The sequence below is a fragment of the Physeter macrocephalus genome, chromosome 14 (genome assembly GCF_002837175.3).
Source record: "Physeter macrocephalus isolate SW-GA chromosome 14, ASM283717v5, whole genome shotgun sequence".
NCBI lineage: Eukaryota > Metazoa > Chordata > Mammalia > Artiodactyla > Physeteridae > Physeter > Physeter macrocephalus.
The window spans coordinates 92,451,628-92,469,921 of NC_041227.1; the positions used below are offsets into that span (position 1 = coordinate 92,451,628).

The 18,294-nt window shown below is 44.2% G+C and overlaps 1 protein-coding gene across 1 annotated transcript in view; it reads left to right on the top strand.

Moving 5' to 3' along the window:
• Positions 1-18,294, top strand: part of LOC114483896 (telomerase-binding protein EST1A) — a 97,966-nt gene that overhangs the window by 44,989 nt on the left and 34,683 nt on the right. The window contains exons 9-10 of the mRNA XM_028498305.2: positions 7,383-7,444; positions 14,998-15,143. Coding sequence (XP_028354106.2) covers positions 7,383-7,444; positions 14,998-15,143 — 208 coding nt within the window. The remainder of the gene's footprint in view (positions 1-7,382; positions 7,445-14,997; positions 15,144-18,294) is intronic.

The window sequence follows — 18,294 nt, forward strand, 5'->3', positions numbered from 1 at the left end:
ACTTTGTTGTAAAGGAGAAACTAACACTATTGTAAAACAGTTATACTCCAATAAAGATGTTTAAAAAAATAAAATAAAAAAAATAAAAATGAAAAAAATATTATTGAAAGGAAATAAGATAAGAATATCCAAATTATTTCTAAAAATGAAATCAGTATTTCACATAGTTTGAGTAAGACTTCTGTGTGATTCTAAAGACTTCTGCTTGGTTCTGGGCCACGGCTGGTCTCTGTAAATTGAGTTACTTAGAACTAGAACTGTTGGGAATTAGGGACAAGGGATCATGATTGATTGAGCGTGGAATGGGACAAGGGATCATGATTGATTGAGCGTGGAATGATGGTTTTCTTTGTCTTCCCTCTTTTCTCTGTCTCTATTGCCAATGGATGATTGCAGCAGCTTCTTAACTGGTCTCCTGGCCTGTAAACATTTTACTCCGCACTCCCCGCCCCAAACAAACAAACAAAAAAACCTAAAATTTCTAAACAGTTGTCAGAATGTACTTTTAAAAATGGAGGTTTGCTCATGTCACTTCCCTGCTCAAAACTCTTCAGTGGCTTTGATTAAGATCAGACTCTTTAACAATGACGTCTACAACTTGGCCCAGCCTATTTCTTTAGCCTCCCTCTTGCAGAATCACCCACCTGGCCATGCCAGTCTACAACGTGTTCCTCTTGGGACCATCACACATGCTGTTTCTATGCTTTTGAAACATAGGCGTGACTCTTTACCTCTTTTCCTCTGAGATCTCTGATGCTCCTGCTGTGGAAATACACAGCATCCCATCCTTCGCCAATCTTGGTACTTTATAATTGTGTCAACCACAGAGGAGGCATTATCTCTGCCTTGTTCATAGTTCATGCACAGTGTCATGTCCCTAGAAGATGGCAAGTAAGTTTTTGTTGAATGAAGACACGAATGGGTGGACACAGTTTGAAAAGGACCTCACCATCATCAGCGCTTTTGATCCATTCATTCAAAAGGTGGTTTGAGCTTGTGTATGCGCCTTTGGAAAACTATTTTCTGGTGCCCAACTCTTCACCAAGTGGGAGCTTCAGCCCTGTCCTCTTCTCTCCCACTTTGTGCAGTTGCAAAGGTGTCCCAGCTCCCCCATTTTTTTGGGTGGATGGGCATGAGAGTTCCCAGACTCTGAGAGAGATGAGTCAGAAAGAAGAGTCATTCAGAAAGTAACTCAGTCAGAGCAACAGTGTCGCCCTTTGGCTGAACTTTCTCTCTTTCCCTGTATACCTTGAGATGCTAAGCTGGTGGCACTTCTGAGCTGTAGATTGTCAGACCACACAGCACAGGGATTCATAAGCCTTAGTCTGGCACTTTCCCTTGATTAGGGATGTTTTGGGAAAAGTCCTGGGGCCCTCTAGCCTATAAGTGAAATATTGATTGGGCTTGGGTGTGTTGTGTTTCCACCCCATAGTGGCTTCCAAGGTGGAAACCTTGAGAGCCCCAGTTATATTTCTCTGTAGCCTTTGGGGCGTTTGAGTTCAAAAGCTTTGAGAGCAGCAGTCTTTTGGCATTTGGTGTATTTTGCGCTAACATAGAATAGGATGGTGTTTGCCCAGAAGCTGGTAAGAAAGATTAGATTTAGGGCTTCCCTGGTGGCTCAGTGGTTGAGAGTCCGCCTGCCGATGCAGGGGACATGGGTTCGTGCCCCGGTCCGGGAAGATCCCACGTGCTGCGGAGCGGCTGGGCCCGTGAGCCATGGCCGCTGAGCCTGTGCATCCAGAACGGGAGAGGCCACAACAGTGAGAGGCCCGCGTACCGCAAAAAAAAAAAAAAAAAAAAAAAAAAAGATTAGATTTAGTTAGAACTGTTCATTTGTGGGCTTTTAGAATTGGAAGGAACACTGTGGATTGGTGATTCCCCTGAGGTGATAGGTGGGAGGGTAGGTGTCAGAACATCCAGAGACGTGGGGCTTGCTATTAAACAGCCTATGAGAATCATTGCTGTTTCCAGTATGTGTGTGGTAGCCCTGAAGTGTTGTGCAGGTACAAACATTTTTTTGAGACCCCAGTGTTATAGATGAGATTAGGGATCAGCAAACTTTTTCTGTAAAGGGCCAGATAGTATTTTAGGCTTTTGGGCACACTCTCAGCTACAGCTGCTCAGCTCTGCCTTTGTAGAGGGAAAGCAGCCACAGACAATATGAAACAAACAAGTGTGGCTGTGTTTCAATAGAACTCTATTTGTGGACCCTGACATTTAAATTTCATATAGTTTTCATGCGTCATGAAAAATTCTTTCGATTTTTTTCAACTGTTAAAAAATATAAGAGCCATTCTTAGCTCATGGGCCATACTAAAAAACGCTTTGGCCATGATTTGCTGACGCGTGATCTAGCCCAGGGATTCCCAAATCTAGCTGTCTTTCAGAATTACCTGGAGACCTTTTAAAGATGCTGATTCTCAGTCCCCTTCTCCCCTCCCTGAGGATTCTGATTCTGAAGGACTGGGGAATCTATATTTTTTACAGACGCTCTTCTTGTGATGCGTACACACTCAGGGTTATAGAATCACTGATATTGATCTCACCCTGCCTTCTTGTTTTATAGTTGAAGAAACAGCCTTAGAAAGTTGACATGATTCGTCGATAGTTATATAGCAAATAAATGGCATAACCAAAATTTGAACCCAGGTCTTGAACCCAGATCAGTGGTCTTTGTTCATACTATTCCGTACTACTCCCTCCCCCACAGTAAACAAATGAGCGATAAATACAGAATAGTCACAAATTCGTGGTTCTTTCTTTCCTTTAGACCTAGTGCCAGTTTTCCTCCTGAGAGCCAGCCCGGTACTCTAAGCTCAGCTGTCCCTCTGCTTGCTGGCTGGGTTTTCCGGAGCTCACTGCTGATTTGACATTTAGCCCAATTTCCCTCCAGTTTGCTGGCTTTAGGTAGGAGAGATAATGAAGTAATAGCAAGTAAATTGCTTTAATGTAAGACTTGGTTGAGGCAGCACTAAGCTGCAGTGTGAGTGAGAGCTGTTGTTTCAAGGGGTGCACTGGTTTTAAGAGGCGCGTTTTACACTTGAATTCATATGGCTCAGATCCAGCCATCTAAGTAGGACAGCTCTACATGGAACTTGGGCTTAATTAGAGCTAATTGAGCTGTCATCCTGCCCAGGACAGTTCAGGGGTGAAGAAACTGAAGGTGAAGAGTGATCACCATGCCTGCTCTACCTCAGCCTCAGCGTGGCTCTTGGGGATTCGAAGATGGGTTTTTGTGATTTGCTTTGTCTCCCTACAAGGCATTTGAGTCTTGCTACTTGACTTGCCTATACATTTTTATTTATCTATATCCTGTAAAGAGGAATACTGAAAGTTCTAATGAGCAGTTTTTATTCCTGCTATATGATTATTATACTGCTGACTTACCGGTAGGCTTCCACGTTTTGTGTGCCGTGCCCTCCTTCCTCACTTTCTCTATCATCTCCTTAGATCTCCCTGCCACAGACTTTTCCTGGCTGAGGGATAGTGATAGTAAGGGAAGCACAGTGCCTCCTGGCACCTTCATAGTCAGAAGGCCTTGTCTTAGGTTTTGGAACATAAATGGGGAGTTGGCAAGTTGGTTTGTTATTTATCTTTTATTCTTGGGCTACAAGTTCTTTGGCTTTGGGGACCCTGTCTTGTTGGTCTGCTCTTGATTGTGCCTGTCAGGGGAGCACAGGGATGAAGGTGGGCAGCTTCACCTCTGTGCTCACATTCTTTTCCACCTGTGATCTCAGTGCTTTAGGGAGATGATAACTGGGCTTTGATGGCAGGCTCTGAAAGTCCTGGACATTTTCTAACAGGTACCATTGAAATTTGGTCTTCACCTATGTTGTCTCATATCTAAGGGGATAGAGCCCCCCTTTTAAAACACAACAAAGTTTTTTTTTTTAAGTACTTGGTATATAAAAGTAGAGACATCCCAGATGAAGAAATTAGAGAATGATAGTTTATGTTCCCCAAAACGCTTTAAAGACGCATTCTGGAATTCCTCTTAATACTGAGGAATTCCTCTTAATTCCTCCTACTGTCCTTAAAATGATTCACTTTTCAGAAATTCAGTTTTCCACACAACTTTTTAGAAGCAGGAACAACTATTAAGAATTAAAATTGGTCATATTTCAGAATCCTCTCCTCTGGTGATGTCTTGCTGCCTCTGAGGAGCTTCTTTCTCCTTCCTTGCTACACAGTTCATAAAGCACTTAGGCAGTTCTGAGTAGTAATAACCGGGGCTTGCATAAGACATTTATTCCTCAAAATGCTTTAATTTGTATTACTTCGTTTTATCCTTTCAGCTCTGAGTTAGGTACTGTCAGTGGTAGAAATTCCATCTTACAGTTGAGGAACAACCCAAACCATTTTACTCATAACCCCATAGTTAAGGGAAGGACAGACTTCGTTGTGAGTGTCCAGAGACCTACCCATCCAACTATTGCCATTAGTGTCTCTTAGGGTCCTTGCTTTTAGATGGTACAGAAGGCTCAAGAGTCCATTGTGAGTTGGTTATGGACTTAAACCAGAGAGCCAGGAGCCCTTTAATAATTCTAACACTGTCTCTTAGGGCTACATTCAAGAAGCATTTTTAGTTTCTGGTGAACAGTATGTGATTGCACGAGGAAGATCTGGAGACAGATAGTCTCACCATACGCGGAAAAACAGTTCTTTCTCTACCTGAGTGAGACCATCTGAGTGTATTGTTAAGAATCAAAAAGCTCCAAACATGAAGCCAATCCATGGTGATGTGTTGGAGAGGGAGGAAGCTCAGACTAAGACCTTCCTTTTGTGGACTTGGTATCAGTTAAGTTTTCCAAAAGCTCTGCCTCAGCACTTGCTGACTTCATGTTATTAATTTACGATGGTGCTTAGTCCCATTTTGATCAACGTGTAACAAATCTACTTCCTCAGTATAACATGCTTTCTAGAATGTATCTACATTTTAGCTCCTTTCCTACTCATAATTTTGGTGACAGATAAAGAGAAACTATATTTAGGGTAACAGGTACTTTCAGACTAAAAATAAAGCAGTGGTTCTCATTAACCAAGGTCAGAGAGAATGTGTGTATAGTTTGACAAAGTTTGCTAAGATTCCCTTCACTATCACTAGTTGAAAAACAACGCATTGAAATCCACTTTCTACTAGATATAGTTAAAATATGATAATGACAGGTGTGAAGTCAGGTAATTAAGTAGGCTTCATCTACTACCCTAAGAGAAGGATATTTGGGAAGTATAGCTAGAATTCCAGCATTAAAAAACCTCATGGTGCGCTCATTTTGTTCCAGGAGGCATTGTGGGTTATACACTATGTTTCCTACCTAATGGGTAAGGAAACTTAAAGGTAAAACTGAACTGCTCTTTTTAGTTGCTCTTATTCCCTCATTGGCCCTTCATGAATAAGCTCACCTGTTCTCTTCCTGAGATAGATGGCAGTTTAAGGGGAGGAGAACTGTTTTGGAATCGGAAGACCTGGGTTCAAGTTCTGTCATTCACTGGTTTAAGTTGCTTGAATTTCTGAGCTATCTTGCGGCTTGGGGGATAGTAATTGCCTTGAACGAGATGGGTTAGTATCATTCTGTTGCTACCAAAGTATCCTGTATGTATAAATATAACTAGTTATGGATGAGTTAACCAGTTTATGATTGGCAGCTGGAAAAAGGGACAATTGAGTTAAAACAAGAATAGGGAGATAATATATATTTTTACCTTTTTATTTTGAAATAATTTTATACCCATAGAAAACTTGCAAGAATAATACAGAGAACTCCTGTATATCCTTCACCCGGATTCTCCAGTTGTTAACATTTTACCACTCACTCTACCATTCATTGGGAGAGAATGTTCAGCTGACACTTGAGTGTTTACACATGCCGAGCATGTGCTTTTAGTTGCTTTATCTCATGCACCAGTCCCAGTCCCTTAATGTATAGGTACTGTTATCTCCACTGCATAGAAAGAAAAACTTTGGGAGGTTAGATCAGTTGCCTGAGACCCCACAGCAGGTAAGTGGCAGAGGTTTGAGGGGTAAGTTTTTCACCACCTTCCTTTGCATTCTAGCCCAGGCCTTGCCACTAACAGTGGCGGAACCCTCGGCCATTTATTTTGTGGCAGGTCCTCATCTTTCCCTTCTGTTCATGGAACCCAGTGTCCCCTGCCCTGACTCACCTCACTGTAGAGACAGGTTACGTTCCATGAAGTATCCTTTTTAACTACAGAAATCAGAGTTTGGTCTGGTATTGCTGATTAAATGTAATTTGTTTAAGCAAATATAAAGACTGAAGATTGTTTGCAGTTTGTGGCTGAAGTCATTGGGGAGGCGAGAATGCCCTCCTTTCCTCACACCCAGCTTCCTTGTGAAATTGGTGGAACTGCCACAATTTGATTGTTTTTCTGTTTTGCAAGGGTATAAACCAGAAGAGTATTTTCCTCTTGGGCAGAGCATCCGGGGTGCTGGAACCACCACCTTGAGGTCAAAACTCTTGATCCCTCTTCCCTGTCTGGCTGCAGGGCCGTGAGCACATTGCTTCCAGGAGACCAAGGAAGATGACAGGGTTTGGTCTTTAGATTATTTCCACTTTCTTTGGAGTTGAATTGTTTTTCCCTGCCTTGTTTTGCTTAGAGGAATATCTCCCCTAAATTTTGATAGAAGTGGATTTTCTAGAACCTTGGACTGAGATTGAAAATTTGGTAGCTCATGGCTGTGAGCCAGATGTGGCTGGCAAACGTGTGCTTTTGGCTTGCCTGTTGTTTAAATCTTTTTTCGTTAGTAGCCAACATTTAAAAGCCAGAGGATTTCACATAACCCCAGCTTTCAGTTTTTCTTTCAGAGAAAAGAAAAAAAAAAAAAAAGGAAAGGTTTGAACTTTTATTTTAAAAGCTGGAGAAGTACAATTTGATAAGCTAATTAGTGGTGGATTACCTTACCCTTGGTTACCAAAGAAGAGTTCTGTTTTTTGGGTAGGTAGAAAAACAGCTCGTAAGAAAGAGAAGGGACTTATCCAAGATCATCGTCATCCCTGTCCTGTACTTGTCAGTGTTTCAGTTCCGTCATTATGGGGACAGAGTGACTTCTAGATGGCAGAGGGTGACAGCCATCTACCCAGCTTAGTTGGGATTCAGTGCTTCGCTCCCTGCACGCAGACACTACTGCCAGCAGGGGGTGCTGTCCGTTCACCGAGCCTGCTGTCATCTTGGCTCAGCTGAGCAGCAGCTGTTGGGCATGGGCCCTGGGTCTGTGTGAGAGTTTGGGCATGTTCATTTGGTTCCCATCCCTAGTGCCCACCCCTTAGACCCTGGCCAGGTTATTGTGTCACTAGGGACTCTGTTCAGTAACAGGAAACTGGGGAAAGTTTAATTGTTTTCTCCTCTCTTTTTTTCCCATGCAGCTGAACAAAAGGTTCATCCTCAGTTTTCTCCATGCCCATGGGAAGCTGTTTACCCGGATTGGGTAAGTGTGCAGGATGTTTATTTTATTTTCCTACATTACAAGTCATTTTGGAATTTAATATTGTTAGCAACTAGACTGTGTTTGTAACTGAGGGCACAGGGTGTGAATTCTTAGGGGCCTCCACCTTCTCTCCTCTTCCTTTCACTCACTCTCCTACTGTGCTCATGAAGTTTGGGAACTATTACTCTCCATCCCTCTGGCTCCCCCTTCCCTACCTTTACTAAAGCCCCCTTTTAACCACAATCTTTTCCCAGCCCCCACCCCTAATCCCTCTGGGTTTCTCTTTCCTCTGCCTTCCGGCTCAGCCCCTAGTGAGCTCCGCAAGGAAGTCATGCTTAGTCCCTGGGTGCAGCTGCCAGGGGTCCTCCTTGGGGGAAAATACTATCCACTAATTTTCCCTTGAAAATTAGTGGACAGTAATTTCTTTCCTCCAACATTTTCTCTTCCTTCAAACCATACCCCTTCCTCCTGTGCTCAGTTTCCTGCACCATATTGCTGACCTCAGTAAATGCTAAGACTCCTCTATGGTTTCACCATTCACCACGGATTTCCATAGAAATCTCAGGGAGGGTGGTGTGGGTGAGACCCTGTTACTTAATCCATTAAGTCTCTGGGAAGAGATCAGGTTTTGAGTATCCCTTTGGTGGATCCGAGTTTCTCCTCACTGTGTAAAGCTGGTGCCCCTGTGCTGAGTGCCTCGTTATTCCAGGAGAGGAACGAGTGGCAGTGCCCTCAGGTCGTCTCTGCATTTTAATATTTTCTGAGTTGGAGGTTTTATTGTGAACTACCCTTTGAGGTGATTTGCTTTGGATTATAGTTCCCCCAGTTGTTGTCAGTGTTTGCCTTTCACTTTCTTTTTTTAAAGATTTTAATTAATTAATTGTTTTGGCTGTGTTGGGTCTTTGTTGCTGTGTGTGGGCTTTATCTAGTTGTGGTCAGCAGGAGCTACTCTTTGTTGCAGTGTGTGGGCTTCTCATCAGTGGCTTCTCTTGTTGCAGAGCATGGGCTCTGGGCACGCGGGTTTCAGTAGTTGTGGCGTGTGGGCTCAGTAGTCGTGGCTCACAGGCTCTAGAGCGCAGGCTCAGTAGTTGTGGCGCATGGGCTTAGTTGCTCCGCGGCACGTGGGATCTTCCCGGACCAGGGCTCGAACCCATGTACTCTGTATTGGCAGGCAGATTCTTAACCACTGTGCCACCAGGGAAGCCCCTCCCTTTCACTTTCTGTCATAACCTTGTAAGTGTATCTGTAATGCTCTAGAAGGTTTCCTTAGTGGGAGAAGCTGAAAAGCTTTGTCCTGCTTGAAGGAACACTGTTTGTGGATGGTGAACTAGAAACTGTGCCTTTCACATATTCATTTGTCATCAGCATGGGCAAGAGTGACAGGGATGGCTATAGTCTTGATTTTGAAATGACTTGGGAAACTTGGAGTAGTGCCAACAGATGCATTTCTACTAGCAGAAATAAGTGTGAAGTGATTTACTCAGCAAAGTAAACTAGGTGCATGAGTAGCAACCCCTCACCCCACCCCCATGTCAGCTCTACTCTGGCAGGAGTTTTTGCTTAAGACTGTTGTATCCCTAGTGCCTGGCATGTAGTAGGTGCTCAGTAAATATTTGTTGTAGGAATAAGTGAATTATTATGAGAAATGGGTAGATTGTGAAAGACTGGAGAGAAGGATCTAGTATTCTATGGGTCGTAGTAGGCCAGTCAGTAGTGAGTAATGTAAAGTTGCAGTTTCAGGGTGGGTGCAGTTTCAGGATTATTATCTTATAATAATAAGATATTATTTCATAAAATAGCACATCATATCAGAAATACCACTGTACTGCACTTAAAGTAGGTGCTATGGTTCCTTATCTCTTTATTTCTTTTAAAATTCTCATTTATGGGGCTTCCCTGGTGGCGCAGCGGTTGAGAGTCCGCCTGCCGATGCAGGGGATGCTGGTTCGTGCCCCGGTCCGGGAAGATCCCACATGCCGCGGAGCGGCTGGGCCCGTGAGCCATGGCCGCTGAGCCTGCGCGACCGGAGCCTATGCTCCGCAATGGGAGAGGCCACAGCAGTGAGAGGCCCGCGTACCGCAAAAAAAAAAAAAAAAAAAAAAAAAAAGAAGAGTAAAATTCTCATTTAAAAATCTTTTTTTCCCTTACTACCTTTCTAGTCAGTATTTTCTCCTTTTTTCCTTTTCCTGTGTTTGTTCTTTAACTTTTTATGTACCCCATGTTTGCTCTAAGTCAGGATTCCTCGACCTCTGTACTGTTAATATTTTGAACCTTATAATTCTTTGTCGTAGGGGCTGTCCTTTGTAGGATGTTTAACAGCATCCTAGGCTTCTACCCACTACATGCCAGTAGCATTCCTTCTCCTCACCCCCAGTTATGACAATTAAAAATGTCTCTAGACATTGCCAAATGTTCCCCGCAGTGCAAAATTGCTCCTGGTTGAGAACCACTGCCCTAGGTATTTCTTAGCTCTGTTAGAGACTCTTGGGACTAAAAAAGTTATAAATCTTGGTCCAGAGTATACGAAATGTTTAGGAGATATATATATATATATATATACACACACACACATATATATATATACATATATATATACACACATACATATGTATACATATATATATACACACACACACACATATATATATATATTTTTAAAATCAGGTTAAGCATTAGTTAGAACCTTATTTTTTCCCCTTTTTAAAACTCTCATATTTAGATATTTTGAAGGAAGTTTGAGAAAGGATCACAATAATGATTAAAAAGCTAGAAATTGATTTCTGAGAGGGCAAATTAATCTTTAAAAAAATAAGGTAAAAAAAGTTTTATTTAGAGACAGCTGTTGGGGGTACCCTAACTGTGTTTAAATATTAGGGTCATAACCAAATAGTTTTGACTTCTTTTGGATGACAGCAAGAGAAAAATAGGCTTATGTTGCAGCTGGAGAGGTTTGGGTTAGGTATAAGAAGATTTCACAGAGGGAAGATGTTCAGGAATTTTCTTCTCTGGAAGCCTTTGCAAGCGAATAGATTATCTCATTTGTCAGAGGTGGTTTGCTGTGGTCCAGATTATTTTTCAAGATCTCTTCCATTCCTGCATATAACATATTCTGTTGGCAAAAAGATAAGGCCAGTCTAGTTGCACCTTCATGAACAGCGAGTCGTAGTAGTGTTCACATGAGGAAAGTGTCTGTAAATTCTAGGCACCCCAGCCCCTCGGTGAGTATTCCTCTTGTGCTCTCCTAGAGGTAAAAAGAGAATTGAGCCCCATATTTATTCTGGAAGGCAGAAACAGCAATAATTTTTCTATTGAAAAAAAAAAGTATAGAAGTCTGTAAGACTAGAAAAGCAATGAGCCCGAGCCACACACAACAGCGTGGACTGCTGCCTAATTACCAAGAAGATGTGAAATGTGGGAGGCGTTGAAAACGAATTAAGAGTGAGGAGATTGTAATGGGGAGCAGCTGAAGACACATCCACTGTCCCGCCTGCCTGCTGAGAAAAGCTCCCCCGTGGCTCTCCCAGTCTTCGTCTTGTCCGTGCCCCGTGTTCTCCGTTGCATCCGTGTACGCTTGAGGGCCTAATGTGTGCAACGCTAGTCTCCCTCCTCTCAGCAACCAGCGAAAAAGCGGTGCGGAGTGTTAGATGGAATCAAGTGCCAAAAAGAGTTTGTTTTTCTCCGCTGACTACTTCTAAGACCTCGAGAGGGAACAAGTCAGAGCCTCTGTGGGCTCTGGTTTCCTTATCAGTAGTTTAAATAGATGATCTCCAAGGTCTGTTCCAGTCCTTATGTTCTGTAGCACTATGATTTTTTTTCCCCTCATTGTTACCCTGTCATACGGCTTAGTTGTTTTGTTTTGTTTTTTGCTACCGGTTCGCTCCTATCTTGTTCAGTTTTTAAAAATTAAGACATTAAGAAAAGTTAGGGAGCCTGATTCTTTTCTGCAGAGAATGTTGTCTGGCCCAGCTGTGTTCCCCAGCATTTGAGAGGTTGGGTCCTGCCCCGTTAGTCACTGTCTGAGTCACTCGCGGGTCTAGGTCCCAGTATTGTCTGAAAGACTGGTTTCTTGAAACTGCCATTCAAATGAGACAAGGTATCTCTAGAGATCACTTCAGAAAGCAGTCACTTTAGCCAGCGAGACTCGTATCCTGAAAGTGATCGTACCTTCTGCAGCTTTAAAGAATAGGGCCGGAATCCTCTCAGGCTCAGGAAGGGGAACAGGTCAGGGGTGCCGTGTGGCTCCTGACGGACACTGGCTTCCCCCGCGGGAGGCGGGTCAGACCTGTGCTCAGACTCCACTGGAGAGGTCGGGAAGCCGGCAGCCTGTAGACTTTTGATTTGTGACAAACAGAATAATTTTCCTTCCCATTATAGCCTAGGTTGAAGTTACCACTGTAGTTCTTACTTGCTTGCCGAGTCATGCTCTTTGCACAGCTTCAAGATCTCTTGGAATTCAAAGGCTCATGTTTATTTTGGACTCTGAATTGTTAAAAATATAATGTTTGTGTCTTGATTTTTTTAAAATTATAAATGTATTATATACAAAAGCCAGAAGTATTCATTGTAGTGGAAATCTTTTTACTATATACAGTGCTTATTGTAAAATATTTAGAAAACCCATCAAAAAGAAGAAATAAAAAATTATCCTTATTCTCACTATCCAGAGATAACTCTCTGCCACTAACACTTGGTGTATATTTTATCTTCTTTTCTATGCATCACGCACACACATTTTCTTATTTATTTTTTACAAATATGTATAAAAAGGGATCGCGTTAAACTACTTTGAAACTGTCCTCATTTAATATATGTTGAACTTTCTCCCACGTGATTAAAAAAGTCTAATACAGCTTTTAAAAAATAGAATTCAGTTGTATGGATGTGCCATTTTAATCATCGGCTGTTGTTGGGCGTTTTAGGATGCTTGCAGTTTTTGGCTGTTATAAATTGCCATTTTTTTATGCTTTCTCTCCTCTTCCTCGGCTGCTACTACTGCTGCTGCTTCTTGCCTAACACTTTCACAATTATTACATAAGTAATATATAAAATCTCCTTATAAAAGTATAACATCCTTTTCTAAAATTTCTTTCAACTCTTCTCCAACCCCTGTGCCTTCCCAAGAGATAATGCCGGGCATCAGGTTATGTATTCTTCCAGACCTTTTTACTGTATTTACATACTTACATATGTAGCCATAAAAACCATAATTTTATTTTGTGGGTTTTTTCTAAACAAATTGTATACAGTCATTATCTCAGTTTTAGTATAATTTTCATTCTGCAGTATGGGGTGGAGCGAAGAGAAAGAAATAAAACTTCTTACAGGTAACTCGAGGCCAAAAACAGACATCATTTTGGTTACGAAATTGGGCACCAGAAACGCCGTTATTGAGCTCTGAGGAAGAATCTTTTATCTGTGTGTCCTTCAGTTGTTGCCTAACAAAGCTGATTTTGTCTGAGAATGCCATCTTTCCTCATATCTCAGAATTGAAGTTACTCTAACTTATGCATTTGATTTTTTTTTTCTTTTGATTTAATCATGTTGAACTAGTTGAAAGGCGAACAGGGGATTTTTTTTTTTTAAACTTTCAGAAAAAAGAAGATGTGGACATTTGGCCTGGTGCTTGTTTGAGACTTCATTCTGACCTAGGGAGTGTTAGTGGATCTGTTTCAATTCCCATCCAGGGAAGAGGCTTCCTCAGACACAGCCTCGAAGCAAGACTGTCCCACGTGACACTTCTGTCATGTCGTTCTGTGCTGGCTCTCTACCGCCTTTCAACACGGAGACACATGGCTCTGAAACTTGCCCAGTGTGGCTGCTTTTCAAGCAGAGTGAACTCTGCTATTCTCGTAATGAGAAGTGCTAGCCCCGCTCCCCACCTCCACCAGAAAGAGTGCTGCACAGTGTCAGGATTTAAAATGAAACCTTTGTTATGGCCCATGGGGAAAAATGGATCCAGTCCAGCCTCAAACATATCACTCTCTGCCATTCCAAACTGACCAAGAGTTTTAATGGTTCTGAAATTTTTTAGAGGGGGGAGGGAAAGTGTGTTTCAGTTGTTTTGTTGTTGTTGTTGTTGGGTGGTGGCAGTGGCACTTGAAATGGCATGCGGGGGGGAAGAAAGCAAATTCCTGCCATGTTTTGTGCCAGTGAAAATGAGGACAGCTCAGCGGAGAAGGGCACTGGAGTATAAACTGTAATTGACCCATAACTGTGGCATGACTTCTGGGTACTAGGAGGTCAGTCATAGGAGTTGCCTCCAAGGGCAAGGAATGAAGATTGCCAGGAGGCCAGAAAGCTCTGGAGTTTTCTGACCTGAGGAAGGTACTACTCGGCGGGGAAAGAGCCGAGGTTCAGGTGAAAGTAGAAGCACCTTTCCCTAGGACTTGAAACTGTTTTGTGTCTTTTGAGGAGGATTCCCTTCCCTGTGGCTTTCCAGAAGCTATTTATTAATCCAGGCTGGAGCTCTCCCTCACCCCACCCCACAGGGTATCACAAGCAGTTTGTTTGTTTTGGGGGGTGGGGGGGTTTGAGGATGGATAAAAGATACTCTGCTGACCACGAATTGTTCAGCATGGCCCTAAGGCCCGTGTGCCTGGTTTCTCTCTCTAGCACCAAGTTCAAATTTTCTTTTTATTTCTGAGGACTTCAGCTGTGGTTTGTTCCTGTTGCCAGAGGAGCTCCAGGCATGCACCACTGTTTGTGGCCACTTTTGGCAGGCAGTGGTTTGAATGACCTCTCTTTAGGAGCCCTGGGTCACTGGCTAGATTTCTACCTCCCTACATTACAGGCTCTTCCTGTATTGGGAGTGGCAGTTGGCCAGGGCATTATATTTCCACTGGCCTGAAAACATACGGACCCTGATGAGCAGAGGCTTGTGAGAGGGAGGAGGACAGCAACATAGGAAAGACCGAAACAGATCATCAGGGCCCTAGGTCGAGGGATTCTTCCAGGGGAGATTTGGGATCCTTAGGTGGAGCGATTAGTGTGAGAGTCCCTAAGTAGACGGCAGCAGAACTGCGTCTGGTTTTCTGAAGTAAAGCTTTGAGTGAAGAATCTTTAATAGATTCACGTACCTCTTCATAGAATATGGTTTTCATACCAGAGAGTTTGGAGAATATGCCGGTCTTAGAGCTTAAAGTAAATTTGTTCGCTATTTAGAAAAACTGATTGTTTCAGAGAGAAACTTTGATTTCAACTTGAATCCAGTTATTGCCAGAGGTTAGGAAATAGCATACCAAAGCATGAAAACTCATGGCGATTTATCCAAAAATTGAGTTATTTCCATCTCTAAACTCTGAACTTCTTTCTCTTAAATTTGTTCACAACCTTAGGGTACTAGGAAGGTTTGTGAAAGTAGCAAAGAAATGTCCTAGGCATTAGCTGTCTGCTTTTCCCGGGTGGGGGGTGGGGAGAGAGGGAGAGAGAGAGGGAGAGAGAGAATGAGTGTGTGTGTGTGTGTGTGTGTGTGTGTGTGTGTGTGTGTGTGTGTGTGTGTGTACACTGAGTGCTCTTGGGGATGTGCCTCACTGATGGGCTGGCTGTATTTGTAGGATGGAGACATTCCCTGCAGTGGCTGAGAAGGTCCTCAAGGAGTTCCAGGTGTTGCTGCAGCATAGTCCCTCTCCTATTGGAAGTACCCGCATGCTGCAGCTTATGACCATCAACATGTTTGCTGTACACAACTCCCAACTGAAAGGTAAGGAATGTCCAGTTTCTTTATCTAGACAGATAAAGATTAATCTAGCTTCTTTCCTATGCTACCACACCACTACACAGTCCCCTCAAAACACACAGACACACACACACACACACACACACACCCTTTTCCTCCATTGCCTTTCAGATCTTTAATTTACTCTCTGAAATCTGTATGACTCTCTAGTGCTTGGGTGGGATGGTTGGAGGGAATCATGGGTATAGAGCTTGATTTGCAAACCCAGAGATGCTGTTGCACATCTGGCCATGCTAAAGGCAGCAGCAAGGCCTCTTGGAGGCTGCAGACCCAGAGCCTCTCCCAGGGGGGGAGGCATTGCTGAAATGTTTCATTGCAGAGACCATACGCTTGGCAGGGATTGGGAATAGCTGTTTCTGGACTCATGTACCCTGTTTGTTCAATATGGAAAAGTCTAGTTCCCTATGGGATATCCCTTGTGGGAGTCTGCCAGGGAGTAAGAACAGAGAATCGATGAGCTTTGGTGACTCAAATCTGGAAGCACAAAAATCACCAGGCCCAGAATTTGGCAAATGTACTAGTGTGCATTCCAAAATGCTTTTCTGAACACTGGGGTTTTTTTAACATGAGGTGGGGGCTGGGGTAGGAGAAATGGGGGGTGGTGCTGATTGGCAGGAGTTTTAAATGTTCTGATGACCAGGTCACAGTTGAAGGATGTTACCGGATCCCTCCCCTTCCCTTTACTCCACCCCACCGAGGCAAGGATGATGGGGTTTGACTTGATGGAAATCTGTCGCATGGAGGTGACATTATTTTGTGTGTTTGTTTGCAAAGGAGATTTGGTCCGTGCTGCCAAAGAATCGTTTCAGAGCACTGGCAGAGAGTGTCTGGTCTTGGGGCTGGAAGCTTATCATCTGAAATGCCAAGAAGTGGGAATTGCCCTATGGAGAGTCCATTGTAAAACAGACCTGGTGTTTCTGGACAGAGGATCACCAGTTCCTTCATCGCACCTTTTCTTAGTGATTTCTCTCACTCCGAAGTTGATTTGTTTCCCTTTGCATTTGTATTTAGGGTATGCTTCAGCCTGCTGCAGGGGGCTGTTCTCCCCTGATGAGTGGGTATGCTGCACCTTCCGTTGAAACTTGCCTCCTCCTGGGACTCTGCAAGGTCCTCTGCTAGTTTGCCTGGGTTTTCAATCACATCTGAATCCTAAAGGGTTTTCTGCTTTCACGCTGCCTGCTGCAGCATTTAGAATTCCCGGAAGAAGGTGAGATGCAGGGGCTTAGGTGCCATTTTGAACTTGGCTAAATATTCCCAAGAACAGTTCTGAGGAAGCACGCAGTCCTGAGAGGCAGTGGAGGTTTCCAGAAAGGAGGAAATAAAGTTTGTAAAGTGTGGTGAGGCCGTCAGTTCAGAGGGGAGGGAGATTGATGCCTTCATCGTTACTCCGCTGGTTGGGCTACCACGTGGGAAGCTCACCGGACTCAGGGAATGGGGCCTCCCGAGGTGCCTCCCTCTTCGCTTTCCTGCCTCCCTCTAACAACAGCAAGCTGCCTGTCACAGGGCTGCAGCCCCTGCCAAGGCACTGTTCCTGCATCGAGTGACCTGGAGGTGGGGATGTAAAGACCCCGCAGCTCTTGCCTGTGGAGCATCTGTTGTCAGCAGCTTCTGCTCCATGGAAAGGAATACGTTGGCCCTTTCATAGGCTACCAGTGAGTCCTTTTCTTGGAGCTGTTGTAAAGTAAAAGTTAAGAAAATACGGGTGAAAGGAAGGTGAGATGGTGAGAACAGAGAAAGAAGGAAGTAAGTGTTCCCCTTTTGAGGCCAGGGTACTTTTTCTAGGACTCTTTTCCATGGTCGGTCATAATGAGGACCTGATAGCCAGGAAGGACATGTCGCGGCCTGTGCGTGAGACCCTACCACTGGTTCTGGCTTTGTCCTGACGCTCACCTCTCTGGGGCAGCTGGGGCCGAGAGGAGTATGAGCTGAGGTGGTCAGAAGCTCCCAGGGTGTTTCAGGGAAAACAGCCTGGGCCACAGGATATAACACTCAGCCAGGACAGAGCGCTCTGTGGACGTGCTGCCAAGTCCCCGGTGTGCAGCTGAGGCGGCCGTCCAGACCCCACTGTGTGGGCTGCCATTGGGAGAGGGGTGAGCAGAGCACTCAGCAGAGCTGGCTGGTGGGAAGATGCGCTTTTCCATTTCCCAGCACATGAGTCATCTTCTCTGGGCCCCTGTGCTGTGCTTGCACGGACAGTGGCAAGAAGGGGGTGTTGTGGCTGAGCAGCAGCATCTGTGCCGGGGGTGGAGAGGGAAGGGGGTTGGGGAGAGGGTAAAGATTTAAATCCTTCACTAATCAGCAGCAGTTTGAATCACATTTTTATGAGTAAGGAAGTGATAAATCAGCCCTGAGTGTTCAGCCCCCAAGTCCCGTCAGCCGGTGCCCTTCTGAAGGCTTCTCTCCAGGGCAGTCTGCTTGCTGTCAGAGTCGCCACCCAGCCACGGGACCCTGGCTGTCTGAGACCAGGAAGCGAGGGCCTGCTGCTGCCTGGCCCTCCCAGGTGCTTGGGGTCTGTGGCGATTTGGCAGTCACTGCAAGTTACAGAACATCTGGGCCATCATTTTTCTTTCCGTTCCTTCTTGGACGTGTCCTTCTGGGTGGGTGTTTGCATATGTCAGTTCCTGGACTCTGTAGAGAAGGAACGTTCCAGCCCGAAACAGCGGTGATCTGTGTCCCCCCAAGGCAGTCAGAATCCTCTCAATCTGTGCCTGACCCTTCCCTGTAGATGTGGTACTTAAGGAGGGCAACAGGGACGTCCTTACTATAAAGTACGTCCTTTGCTGATGCCGCTAATTCTTTTTTGTGTGTGTTTGATGCTACCCTTGTATAAGCCCTCTTTTCAAAATACCAATAGTCCAGGGTGGAAATGATACCGTTACTAACACTTTAGTGTGATTACTTTTCAAATGTGCTTTCCTTGGGGTCAAGAGACATAGAACTGTTTTAAAGCTGTGGACACCTCACAAGCCTAACGGAGGGGAAAACTTAGATGGTGGTGAATGACGGGCATCTTTCCCCTTTCCGAGGTTATAGTTTTTCCTGGAGCTCAGGGAGGCAGAGATTTGTCCCCCTTCTGATAAGGGAAAATGAGTTTTGCCACATCATTTAACCAACT